The sequence below is a fragment of the Varanus komodoensis genome, unplaced genomic scaffold (assembly GCF_004798865.1).
Source record: "Varanus komodoensis strain SLA01 unplaced genomic scaffold, ASM479886v1 scaffold18_3, whole genome shotgun sequence".
Taxonomy (NCBI): Eukaryota; Metazoa; Chordata; class Lepidosauria; order Squamata; family Varanidae; genus Varanus; species Varanus komodoensis.
The window spans coordinates 10,277,050-10,291,113 of NW_025335549.1; the positions used below are offsets into that span (position 1 = coordinate 10,277,050).

Genomic DNA, 14,064 nt, shown 5'->3' on the forward strand with positions numbered 1-14,064 from the left:
CTTCAAATGAAAGCAGTCGGTGTGCTTTCCAAGCAACCAGTGGCTGATGCGCGAGGCTGCGTTGCATGGATGCTGTCCCTGGGCATGCCCTCCATCCGTGCTTTACCCTAGTTCCTGGTTCTTTTGAGGTGTTTCCAGCACAAAAGTGCAGCACAGAGCCTGGCAGACTTGGTAGTTTCCCAGTAAACACAGGTTTAGGGATGGAATCCGTGAATACCAGTGGCAACTTAATTTTGATTTCCTGATGCCCTATTTTGAATTGTTTTCTAGCAGGTTGAAGAGTTTGTTTATTTATAAATACATACTTCTATGCTGCTGCTCACCTAGAAAGAGGGAAGGAAAAGTTCCCACAGTTCTTATGTATATTCAATGAAACAAGGCAGTCTTTGCTCACTGTTAAAAAAGACATGACACACCAGGAAAAAGGAAGGGAAAGGGAAGGGGAGAAACAAAATTATTTCAGCAGGGCTTGTAGAACAGCTCTGCATTCCATCTCATTGCCTTCATTACAGCCTTTTGAAGCATAGATTCTTGAATGCCAAAATGAAATAAGCAGGTCTGGGTAAAAGGTTCATTGCTGGTTTTGGTCCCTAAATCTGGGTGCAAAGTTCAAGGTTAGACTACGAAAGCCGTCACCATTATGGTGGCTTTGAGACCCTCTGTTTACACCAGCCATCGGTTGTCCATGTTTTGTAATGTTGATGACACACTCCTTAGTCTGAACTACTGGAATGTGTTCTGTTGTGGGGCTGCCCGGGAAGACTGGAAACTGACCAAGAATGCCTCAGCCACGCTGCGGATTTGCAGCCAGTTAGAAGGAGCACATGACTCCTAGATAACCACAGTTGCACTGCTTGTTTTCATCGGATGGAGGCTGGGGACATAGGAAGCTGCCTCCTGTGGTGCTATTGATCCATCTAGCTCAATACTGTCAACCGTGAGAAGTGGTGGCTCTTCATTGTTCCCAAGCCTTACCTGGAGAAGCATGGAATTGAGCCTGAGACATCCTGCATGCAAGGAGACATCCTTTGCAGCTGCGTCTTAAGTGTTTTAAACTGGCTTTATGAGTGTTATGCTGAACTGCGAGACTGACTTATTTTTTTCCATACTGCTCCTTATTCAAAGCTCTCTAGGTAGTTTACAATAGTTAAAAAAATACAATATAAAATACAAATAACATGGAAACAGTATAACATTGCAGTTCAACTTTGAAAACATGTCAACAACTTACTAAAGTTTTAGGATGCTTCTGGACTGCCCTTTGAGCCTAATAAGAACAAGATGTTTCATTTTTATTTATCTATGTAATACACCTTGGGAGGGTTATAGTTTTTGTGTAAACAAACACAACACTTTGCCCCCTTAAATGTCAAGTGGTCCGGGTTTTCAGCTGAAAGGGAGTTGTGCAAAGCTACTTTGATAGAGCAGTGGCGGAAGTCTGTACATCCTACAGCAGTTAGCTCTCAGGAAAGAGCTAAGCCACGTTCTGCCTCTTGAGAGGTGGCCTTCCTTGCATCCGTTCCTGAAAACAGAGCATAGACATATCTTCTTTGTAGTTGCAGCAAGACCTTGGTTCCAGAGAAGCCCACCAGGAAGGCATCAGGAATCCCTTCAGTTCACTCTTAGCTTGGTTTTAAAATCTTTTCTTGCCTTGCTGGTAAGTTGGGCTTGGTGAATCTCATAATTGTCTTTCTTAGTAACAGAACTGGAGCAAGAGAGCCATTAGGTCCGATTCATTTTGGCAGTGGTCTGTCTTGTTTATAGATGGGTCATTAATGGCCAGTTTATAGCTGTGGCGTTTGGAGCAGTCATGGAGTTGAGAAGCAAGCTGAATTGTAGCACTGGGGTTTTAAACCAAAGTTCTCATCTACAGATGAGAACTTTGGTTTAAACTTTTACAGCAGTGCAGGTGGGGCCAAATGCAGCTACAGCCAGCGTCAGATGGTCACAGCCCTTTGAAGTGAGCAAATCAATTTTATTAATGCTGTTGTGGTTGATTTTAATTCTGTCTACACAGAGATGGCTGTGCAAGGAAGGCAATCAGCCAGATCTTCCTGGTCAACTTCTGCCTAAGTGCACAGCCAGGTTAAAGCAGAAAGTCTTTGATGGAAGCCTAAGACTAACTTCGTCAGCTTGGAGGTCTCACCCAATGGAGGGCAACATCCTTTGTGTGCTGAAGGCACGCACACACAACACAGTGCTTCTGGGTGCTCATGTGTCCTAGGTTCCATTTTTGGTACCCATTAAGTTGTCCTGTACCTCCCACTATTAAAAATTCATTATCTTACATATTTTCTTATGGGTGCCTGGGATTGCTGTGAAGTAAATTTATGTTGGTGATGAAAGTTGTGGGTTCAAAGGAGTTGTTTAGTATGGTGGGACTTGGCCCTCACTTTCGCCTTGTGCTCAGTCTTCCAGGCTGGTTTCTTGTCCTTTGAATTGACTCCCATGGCAGCCATTTTGTTGTGGTGCCCAGGGCTTGTTTCTCAAACTGCCAAATTTTCCAATGGTCCAGAGAGTTTGTTTACCCTTGGTCTAAGGAATCTCTTCAGAAATTTTCTTTTAGGTTTTCTTAGGGGGAGAGGCTTGGCTAGGGACCAGAGTTAGGATATGATTGGACCTTAATCTCAGTTGTTCAGCTTGCTCTGAGAGACATGCAAGGCACCAATTATTTGGTGTGTGAGACACTTGATATTTAACAGGTCATCCAAGTGAAACTTGTTTTAGGCTTCTCATTAGTTGTATCTGGAGATCACAGTAAGCCATATTTTAGTGTGACATCATGAAATGACCCTTGTTGTGATGCATACTTCACTCTGCCTTGGCTGCAAGGAGGATATCAAAAGCTCCTATTCCTGCTTTAGGGTAACCACAACTTGTTGTGTCACTCAAACTGGCAAGTCATAGTTCTTGTTAAGTATGGGTTGTTTGAAGCAAGCCCACTTGAAACCATGATCACCATGTTTGAAACAAACCATGGTTAGCATAGGTTTGAAGAACCCTATTTTACATTACATACATTCTGGACAATGTGACAAACTAGTACAGCAAAAGCTTCTGAAATATCAGTGAAGCTGGAAGAAAAGGAGGAGTGTGTAACTCTGAGCCTTGCTCTGTCTCATTCAGATTCTGCCCAACATAATCATTCAGATTATGCAGGATTCCCTCACATGATACCCAACTGTGTTGGACTAAAGCTAGACTCCTGGAGATCACCTGATTGGGGAAGGGTAGTTATCATTATGCCTGAATGTGGCCGGTGTCTGCATCAAAAGATGGTAAATTCTGCTTTTTGACAATATCATTTCAGAATGTAGGTAGGAGCTCATGCGATGTAATGCTCCTTCATACAAAATGTAGAACTTAAATCTCTCTGTGTTTGGGAAAGTAGCAAGTTTCAGGAAAGATGTGACTTGATCCTTCTGCCTGCATTGTTGCGTTTTTATGTGCTGGGGTTTGTTTTCCCTGTGCATGAAGAAGCATTCAGTCATGGCAACCCCTGTCTTCATTTGTGAAGTGGCGTCATCCAGAAATGCTTTACCATCTCTGCTGTTTGTGAGAAGTAAGCCATGCAATGGCCTCCCCAACCTGATGTTCTCTGGGCTTTTTGGACCACGACTCACAGTATTCCTCACCATTGGCCGTGCACTCTGAGGACAGAAATGTTTAATAATAATAATAATAATAATAATAATAATAATAATAGCAGCTGAAGTACGGAGTACACAGCTCTGCTTATCCCCGTGGAGGGGCGTGAACGGTGCATTGCACATGTATGCCCAAGTATTTATAGCAGCAGTGGGGGGCCCATGCCCTCCCCAGGAATTGCTAGACTCCAACTCCTGTAATCTCTGTCCGCTGGCCATGCTGGCTATGGTTGATGGGAGTCAGAGTCCAACCATGTGTGGAAGGTCACAGTTTTCCTGTCTCTTGTCTTGGTGTTTGTTCTGAACCTTCTCAGTGAGGAAGAAATATTGTGTGCATACCAACGTGCTGCCATGGGGAATGCCTGCATCCCAAAGTCCCTTATTTTTCAGTGGAAGAAGATGTATGCCAGAATGCACAGTCAGTCAACAGTGACTGTTTCCCAGGGGTGTATATGAACCGGCCCCTTAAAGATGAAAGGATAAGGAGTGTGTCTGGGTGTGGTGCCGTCCCTCCCTGTTGGTTGTGCAATACCAATGGTTGTGCAAGAGAAGCGGTTCTTATAAAAAAACTCCAAGAGGAGGCACGTTATTGCAAGACACACTGTACTAGCAGGAATTGTCATGGGGCCACGTGGTGGCTGGTGTGTGAATACTGACTTGGCACACTGCAGAGACAGGCGGCTTGGCAATGGGCACGGGCGAACAAGCGGCGTGTGAGCTTGTTAGGGTGGTCCAGGCATTGTGTCACGGCTCGTCTTGCACCCGATTCCCCCTTGCATTTGGGATGGCTGCTTGCTTTGCACAAACACAAACACTGTGCAAATCGAGTAGTGATCAAACATGTCGTTTGTGCAAATTTCTTAATTTGTGCACCTTTTCTTGATTCGGTTTACAGGGAAAATTTGCACAAAATTGAGCTGGGAAAGTAGCAAGCGCATATTGGACTATATGACATTTTTGGAGGATCTTTGGTCACGGGTCTGTTCTCGGATTCGAACAAAGCACACCTGCATACCTCGCAAACAGAAACAAGTTTCTCATGTAGCCATACTTGTGGGCACCTGAATGCAATTTGTATCTGACTTGGAATGTGAAGGATTTCCTAATCTTTCCCTCTAACCCAGTCTCCTCTCCTGGTGCTGCCAAGTCGAAGACACTATGATGCAGTCTGTCTTCTCATCCTTTTTGTGGGAAGGAAAAAGATCAAAGAAGTGGTGGGAAAAAGGTGGAAGATTATGTCATCTGGATGCTTCTCCTTCACCATCATGCATCTAGAAGCACTGAGAAAAGCTTTGACCTGTCATCTTTAGCTCTTTTAATGTGGAGAAATTGGCCCCTGTAGGTAGCCAGGCTGAAGCATTACATGGAGAAGACATGCTCTGCATGCAACTGGCTCCTGGCTTTGTCCCTGGTTCTTCTGTTTTAAAAATCTGGTAATGGGAAAGACCCCACTTTTTCAGCGGCTTCATAGGACATCTCTCAATCAGAGCTGATGGCTATGAGAAGGGCTGGTGTCAAAATTAAGCTTGATTGGGCAGCTGCCAAGGGACCACACTCTAGCAGAGTCCCCCTGACAAGAGGATCCCACAGTTGCTGCTGCCGCCGCTGCTCCTCTTCATTGTGGCAGCCTGCTTCTTCGGCTGCTCCTTGCTCTGGTTCAGACAATGGTCGCATGAGAAGGGAGGAGAATCCTTGAATGATAAGAAAGAGGAGAGGAGTAGCTGCTGACAAGTCAGAGTCCTTGAGGGAGGGGCCCACTCAGGGTGTCTTGCTCAAGGGCCCCCCAGATTTAGAGACATTCAAAAAGAAACTGGACAGCCCTCTGAGTGGGATGGTGTAACTGGTGTCCTGCAACAGCAGGGGGTTGGGCTCAATGGCCTTCATGGCCCCTTCCAACTCTACTATTCTATGATTCTATGAAATCTTGAAACCAGCACTGGTCCTGCTGGCTTTATTTATTTAAAGCATTTATATCCCAATCTCAGCTGGGAAAGCTCAAAGAGCAGTTTACAGATAAATAAAAACACGATAGTCCATGATGTTAGGAGTACAATCTAAAAACCGTGAACATGACAAATACAAATGAAAGAAACCAGTAGCAAGTAAGAGAAGTGGTTTTCATTCAGTCTTATTCCTTTAAAAAGAAGAAGACATTTTCCACAATTTTGGTGAATTTACTTTCACATTGAGGCTTTTGGGAATAAAACATCCAACTTTATGGGCAGTTCTCTTGGTTAAGACATTCTGGATGATTTCTGTCAGATAACAAGTCTTTGGAAGAGATAGTCAAGCAGCTTAGGGTCATTTTCAGCTGCCTTCTGTGCCAACATTTCTTAGGTGGTTTTGATGAAGTAATGAAATAGGATGTCATCAGGAGATCTTGTCATCTCAGACCCAGTTCATAGTTGCGAGTCATGTATATGTACAATTTATATTAGTGATTTTTGACTTCAGCTCGTACATTTGAATGATTATTTTATAGTACTTTCATTCTCCTGTAGCAATATTTTTCTAGTCTTGTTATGGGTTCTCTGGATTTTATCTAAGGTTTCCTTAAACCCCAAAAAGACATGACACAGAAAGAAAAAGGGGAAAACAGCAGGGGAGAAACAGCACCAGTTCTTCATGTTATAAGGTTAGTGTTTAGACTTGGTATGAGGCAGCTTTTTATCCATCTAAAATTCAGGAAGCCGGCATTTTAATCCCCCTCTTGCTTTGATTGTCCCCACTTTAGTAGAAAAACAGCATGAAAGGAACCCGTGCACCCCATTACCAGCCTTTTGTATGGGTTATAGAAATGTAGGCAATGATTGTGCTCTCTTTGTTCAGCTCTTTCCTCTGCTGTCAGTTTTCCATCCTCTGCCAAAGGGGAGGCTTTGTTGCTGTTCGCTGCATTGTTGGTTTTCTCTCCTCCACCCCCACCATAAGCGCAAATATTCTGTTTGAGCCTGTTCGTCACACCTTTGTCTCAGTTGTGGGACAAGCCGTGTGGATATGAAGATATGAAGATGTTCGCAGCCGTTCTGCTGTTTCCCCAATAGGCATCCTTGATTTTGTGCGTTTTGTAGCTCATCTGAATAAATAATATTGTGATGGTTTTGGAACATGAGCTTGAATGTTGACTGACTTGACTGTATAAACATCGATCTTTTTGATCAGCTTGTGGGGTTTGGATGCTGGCATGGTAATGGGGTTTGCACATTTCGGGGCAGGGTTAAGCACCAGTGATATGGCTCAGATACGACCCCCCCCCACCCAGTGGTGACTGTTTGAAAGTGGGGAGGGGAGCCATCAGCCTCATTTCTTTATATCCACTTTTCCCTCCAATGGAAAGTCCAAAATAGCAGTAATATCTAATAAAGGGAATGCTTTTATGTTTGTCCAGCTCTAAAATGACTGTCAGGAACTCCCCAGTGTTTCAGATACGGGTCTTCCCAAGCCTCTTTGGAGAGGCCAGATTGTGAATCTGGAACTTCCTGCAGGCAAACCTGCTGCCTTGTCCCTAAATCACAGCCTCTCCTTCTCACCAGACTCCTGCATCCCACCTGTTTTGGTGCTTGAGTTACTGGCCCCTGCCCCGCCTTGCACTCTGGCTGTGTGTCGGGGTGTGGACAGCTGAGCTGCAGTTCAGGAGCATTAATGGCTGGTTCAAGGGACATAATCAGGGGAAGGTTCTTGGGGTTGTAAATTGCCCTGTGCAGTGGTGCAGGGATGTGAGACGGGAAGTGGGTGCCATGCCATCTGCATGGGTCTTGGAACAAGCTCGTGGAAGAACGAAGATCCAGAGCTGCCCTCAGCTACAGGCTAAGCAAGATGCTATGCTGAATATTGATCATGCGATGGAGCCTGGCTATCTGGTTGCCTTTGTCTAAGCGTGCAGGCTCGCAATCTGGATTGTGGCCACTGTGCATGGACGGGGGAGATTGAAACCTTTCCACCCAGCAGTTCATCACCCTGTCCCACCCTGCTGAGGCGAAAAGAACCAAATCAAAATATCAGCCCCATAATGGTCGATGGAGTTCCTTTTTTCCAAATCCCAAGCGGTGAGGGTGATGTTTGGGGGAGGAATAAGTAGCTGTGTGGAATGTTTAAACCTCCTCCACTTGTGTGTGCTGGCCCTGATCTGGATTTTGGGGCTCAGTGTACTTACACTAATGTATCTAAAACACCAAGGACTAGCTGCATGCTACTTACTTACTGTAGCGTTTAGTTTAGCCTTTTTTGGGTAGCACTATACAAGTCCCTCTTTCCATTTCTCTCTGGGGTCATCATGAAGTGCAAGGTGCAGATGATTTGCAATGAATAATTCCCTCTCTGCTTTCTCTCCCCTCCTCTCTGGTTTTCTCTTCCAGGTGGCTGACCTGCCCCCCTCACTCTTAAGGCCGGAGCCAGCTTGTTTTAACTAAAGATGGAAACACTGGAGTCAGAACTGACTTGCCCAATTTGCCTAGAGTTGTTTGAAGACCCCCTGCTGCTGCCGTGTGCTCACAGCCTCTGCTTCAGCTGCGCCCACCGCATCCTGGCCTCCAGCGGCTCCTCCGGCGAGCCCCTGGAGCCCCTGGGCGCCTTCCAGTGTCCCACGTGCCGCTATGTCATCTCCCTCAACCATCGGGGCCTGGAGGGCCTCAAGCGCAATGTAACCCTGCAGAACATCATCGACCGCTTCCAGAAGGCCTCCCTCAGTGGGCCCAACTCCCCCGGTGAGAACTGCCGTGAGCGGCTCTATCGCCAGAGCCCGACCATGTCGACGGCGGGCGACCGGATCGCATGCCAGTTCTGCGAGCAGGATCCCCCGCGGGACGCCGTCAAGACCTGCATCACCTGCGAGGTCTCCTACTGCGACCGCTGCCTGCGAGCCACGCACCCCAACAAGAAGCCCTTCACCAGCCACCGGCTGGTGGAGCCGGTGCCGGACGCCCACTTCCGCGGGCTGACCTGTCTCGAGCATGAGAACGAGAAGGTGAACATGTACTGTGTGGCTGATGACCAGCTCATCTGTGCCTTATGCAAACTGGTGGGGCGGCACCGGGATCACCAGGTGGCGTCTCTGAGCGATCGGTTCGAGAAGCTCAAGGTAAGAGGTTGCAGGGGGTGGGAGGCGTTGGGCTGGCTGGGGTTTGCTCCTTGCTGGCACAAAGCAAGCCAAGTCTGAAGTGCAGTGGGGAGAAGGTGGGTGGGCCACTTTTGCAGGCTGAGCTACCTTTCCCATGACTTCTTTGAGTCCATTCTCTTTAGGCAGCAGTTTGAGATGGAGTCCGCATATTTGGGTACTGTGAAGTGATGGTCTTATTGTGCAGTTCCCTTACCTCCTTCAGGGAGCTTTGCCTGGGGTCCAGACATTGTCATCTCCCGTTTGCAGTCCTCCTGTATTCTCCCACAGGGCCTGTCATGGTTTGTACTACTGAAGGAGGGAAAGATGGGGCAGCTGAACAGTGTTAGGGGCTTCCATTTTGTGGAGTACATGTAATCTAGTATTCTAGTGAAGAGTCTCTGGGGTCTTGAGAAGAACTTTTGTTACCTGATCCTTTTGTCTTTGCAAATGGAGTTGCAAAGGACAGAACTTGGGACTTTCTGCATGCGAACTAAAGTGTGAGCTCTCGCATTGAACTATGTTTCCTTCCCAATAGTGGAAGTGGGTATATGAACTGGCTGTATAGTGATGCATGGAGCTCAGCACAAGCCCAGATTCTTACCATGCAAGTTTGGTTGAATGAATTGGCTCCAGGACTAAGTGGGAAACAGCGATCATGGCTTCCTGGTTCCTGTAGGCATTTTCTCTAGCAAGATAGGCAACTTTTCCCTGCCAGATCTTTTGGACTACAACTCCCATCAACACCAGCATTGCTAATAGCCAGGAATTATGGGAGATGTAGTTCAAAAGATCTGGAGGCCACACAGTTGCTTATTCTGGACTGTTGTATTAATTAATATTAATTTAAGTTTCAACAAAACAAACCACAAAAAATCAGGAAAAAGAAAACAAAACACACCTCATGTAACTACATAAATCTGAGTATATCAATTTCAGTTGATTGATACCTGTGACAAGTGTCTGTGTATTCAGATAGACATATAAAATTCAACATAAACCTTAACAAATGTAGACCAAACATCCATGTATATATTCATATGCAAGTGGTGTCCACATACCTGTTCAAGTATTGAAAGCATCATTAGGTTCTCAGGGCTTGATATGGCAATACTTGACAGAACACCTCTCCCAGCTGCAGTCTACCTGGCCATTGCCCTCAGCATCTGAAGCTTTCCTCTGAGTGCCACCTCCAAGGAAGGCTCAGTTGGTGGCAAAAATGACAAGGGCCTTCTTTGTGGCAGCCCCCAAATTATGGAATGATTTCCTCTCTTAGGCCCCCTCTGCTATCTTTTCAGTGCCAGGATAGAAGTATGCTCTATGCTATTTATGAGAGCCACTGTGATGTTGGATTTGGGACTTGGGAGATCCAAATTCTAGTCCCCACTCAGTCATGAGGCTCACCAGGTGACTCTGAATAAATCATGTACTGTCAGCCTGACCTACCTCACAGAGCTGTTGTTTGAGGATAGGAGGAGAGCCTTATAGGAGCCTTGGGTTCCTTGCAAGTGGTACAAAGGTGGAATATAAATGTAATATAATATAATAATGATAATAAGCCAAGGCATTTAACTGCTCTAAGAAAAATATATAGTGGGGGAGTTAATGCTTTTAACAGGCCTAGCCATATGAACTTGATTTCACTGTATCTTAAAATGTGCTTTTTGAATTGTTAGTGGAATGTTATGATTATTATTTATATATTAGGTTGCTTTTAGTGTACTATAGTAATTGTATACTGCCCAGAAAGCTTAAGCTGTTGGGCAGTACAGAAATTAAATAGTCCATTGCACCAAGAGCAATGATTATCTATTCTTCCAAACCTGTAATATCAGTCTTTTAGCAATCAATAGGTCCTGAAGAATCCATTTATGCTGACCATGTGTTAAGTTCCAGGAAGCAGGTAGATAATTTAAGAGGAAATGTATGTTGGTAAATATTAAAGAGTGCTTTGCTACAAAGTTTCTCTGGGTTACAGGAAGAAATTCCTGTCAAAACATTGATTAAACAAAACAGGAGCTTTGCTACATCATCAGCAGTTGGCTGATTTAGATAAGAGATAACCTTTATTTTGTTTCTGTAGGGCAGCAACTCATTTTGGTGAGTAACTCCCATGATCCCTGTGTTGGCTGGGGCTCATGGGAGCTGCAGACCAAAACATCTGGCATGCCCCACTCTCATCTGCTTTACACATTAGGTTGTAGTAGCAACAGCAGCTGCCAGTGTGAGGAAAAGACAGCGGCTGGGTGGGTGGGTGGTGGTGGAGGAGGAGACAGGTTGGATGAATGAGAACTTGTTTCTTGGGGATGAACCTCTACTACTCCTGGGTATGGTTAAACCTTACTCAAGGTCTGAGATGGAATATTTTGCCAGAGTTAAAGTAAAACCCCAAGACAAGCTAGGGAATAGTTCTGTGAGTCATCTGCTTTCTGCTGAGCCAGCCTTTGGCCATTTTAGTGACAGCTGACGGCAAACACAGAGTGAGCCTCTGGGCACTCAGAGCTGTGTGCATAGAAATGTCGTCGTCGTCGTCGTCGTCATCATCATCATCATCATCATCATCATCATCATCTACTTATGCTGCACTGCCCTCGTAGGTGGCTCATTTCAGGGTATGGGGTGGTTATGCTTGCAACCGGGAAATTATCCCTGCAAATTAGTTTTGGATGTTGGGAAGGGATTGCAGTTCCAGGGCCAGGAAAAGAGAGCCTCTGAGGGGCATTTGCAGGTTCTTGTCCTACCAAAGGAATGACCCCCTCCACATAACTCATGTTCTCAGCTCTCCGGTGTTCCTTGTGGGTGGAAGAACCTATCGGATGAAAGCTGGGAGGCATGCCTGGGGAGCCTTGAATGCAGGGGTGTTGAACCTCAGACCCACAGGTCAAATCCAGTCCCAGTTCAACCTTCCAGGAGTCCTCAAGTGACCTTTCCCAGGCCTTACCCCTTTTCCCCAAATGCCATTCATATGGCATTTGTGCAGCTCTTCTGCGTTGCCAGAGATCGACATTCTTCTCTTAAGGCTGAGTTACTGGCAGGAAAAGCTTTAAACTAAAATATGCTGGCATTTGGATATGCATTTGGACCTGCTTCTGAAAGCTTACCTGAAACTGAATTCAGCCCATGGGCTGAAGGAGGTTTGGCAGCACTGCTTTAAACCGAGGAGAAGCTAACTTGTGTTGTTCGTTGTGGTTGCCTTTGGTGATCCTGTGGGCTAAAGAACAGGATGCAGAAAAATAAGACTGTCTTCTTTCTCCGCCAGAGGCCTATTGCTGGGCTACATGGCTAAGCAAACCTTCTTTCTGCACTGCCAGAGTTTCCTTCTCTGTTGAGTGGTGGGAACAAGTCCCATCCCCCTGAACTTGTCCATGCTACAGATTGATCTCAGCTGTCCTGCACTTCTCAGTATGGGCAATCAGACATCTGCGCTTATTTTCCCAGGCTCCCATTGGAATTTTTTCATGCCTTGTTTTTATGCTTTTATCGAAGCCCGGCTGAATGTGATAGAAATGGGAATGTCTGGTTCTTGACCTATATAAAGCGAAACAAGGGTTTCCTATGCATTGCACGGAGAATCTGCACAATAATAGTAGGTCCAGGAAAATCTGGAAGGCTCTCCGTGCCATGTTGAAAGATGGGCAATTTGATGGCCAGAACTGTGGCTGTCCCATGACCCTGCATGCTGTAAATAAGAGTGTACTTGCTGTGGAGGAGACAGAATGTCTGCTCCATCGGAGTCTTTGGAGCTGAGCTCTCCTGGTGAGAAGCAGCAGAAAGGGCTAACTTTATATAATATATTTATATGAGCACATGTGTACATGCCAATTCATTGTGGCACAATCAAGCTGTCTGGTTTTATTTCAGCTACTTAGGAATGTTTGCAAGTCAGATCGCTAAGCTGTGAGATGTAGTGTTTGAGCTGCTTGCCCTGAGGAAAGTTGACAGCTGATGTCATTTCAAATAGTGAGGCTTTCTCCAAACTGATTTTGTGGTTTCAAGGAAGACTTTGCTTGTTTTTCAAGTGTTGATGCCCACAGCCCATACCTTGGCATAAAACATTGCAGAATCCTCTAATAAACCTTTAGTTTATTAACCTTTTGGTTTGTACCTACTCATTAATGGGGCTGTTAGTCCTTAATTTCTTGAATGAGACACCCTGAGGCTTAAACATCTGCCTTCTAGTTTCAGATGTAATTGCTTGATGAAAAGAAGAAAGCACTTGGCACATGCTCAGAGACATTGGCAGCTTTTGCACATAATATGCCAGAACTATGAAGGATTCTGGCTTCACTGTGCTGGTCCATGCTTCCTGATTGCTCCCAATTGCTCCCTCTTGCCAAAAGGAGTGGTTAACCTGAATTTTGAACCTCTTTCAACATAAGGACTGGATTCAATTTTGGAGAAGCTCTAGGCAGGAGGGGGTGCACCCTAGTGGTGGGTGGAGCTGAAAGTAAAAGGAATGGTGCCAAAATAGAAAACTGAAAGCAAAGTTTGGCTTAAAGGTCTTATTGCCAGGAGCTGAGCCCTAAGAGTGGCATGTCAGCTCTTTTGAATGGGGAAGAAATTGCACAAAATCCAAGAAATCACTAGATGATCTTTTTCAGGGGTGGGGGAATGAGAACCAACTGGAAACAGGGAAGGGTTAGGGTTAGGGTGTACAGGCACATCTGGCAGGAATGATGTCACCACTGCAAGATTGCTGTTCAAGCTCTTTTGGGACTGACGTCCAAACTGATTTGAGCTGAGCAGAGACGGGTTTTTCCAGCTTTTAGAACCCCTCTCCAGCTGTGCAAAGTGCTGATTTGCTAGTCCTTGTGGTACTCATGATGTCAGTCCCTGCACCTGTCCAGAACAATGTTTCCAGTTGAAAACAAGTAAGGGCCAAATAATGCTAAATGTCATCATTTTTTAAGACTCCAAATAAATGGTACCAAGGGTAAACATGATGGCTTCCTGGAGCTTTCAAAACATGTTGGGGGTAAATAGCTGTAATTTCTCCAACCTAGTGGTTTCCAGATGTGTTGGACCGAGGCTTTCATCATGCTCAGCCAGCATGATCATTGATACGCTGGCAGGAGGAAGTAGCAACTGCAGCCCAACACATCTTGATGGCCCCACGTTGAGGAAAGGCAGCCAAGCTGGAGACACAGGCTTGGAAGAGAGAGGATCTTTGCAAGGGTACCTGCCAAGTATCATTTTTAGTATAGAGTAAGGGTTGGAAGTACACACAATTTCATTTTTTTTCTTGCAAAACATGCAACCATGCCCTGTTCAAAGCCATGAATTAGAGTGCAGACACGTCTCTAGCCTAGACCCAAACTTTTCAGTTGT

General features: G+C 45.5%; 1 protein-coding gene across 2 annotated transcripts in view; it reads left to right on the top strand.

The window, feature by feature from the left end:
* LOC123022105 (probable E3 ubiquitin-protein ligase MID2) overlaps positions 1-14,064 on the top strand; it is a 155,632-nt gene that overhangs the window by 25,511 nt on the left and 116,057 nt on the right. The window contains exon 2 of one of the 2 annotated variants that reach the window (XM_044427526.1): positions 8,000-8,721. In XM_044427526.1, coding sequence (XP_044283461.1) covers positions 8,056-8,721 — 666 coding nt within the window. In that variant the 5' untranslated portion in view covers positions 8,000-8,055. Of the gene's footprint in view, positions 1-7,999; positions 8,722-14,064 lie in introns of those variants that run through there. The other variant, XM_044427527.1, reaches the window with a different exon arrangement.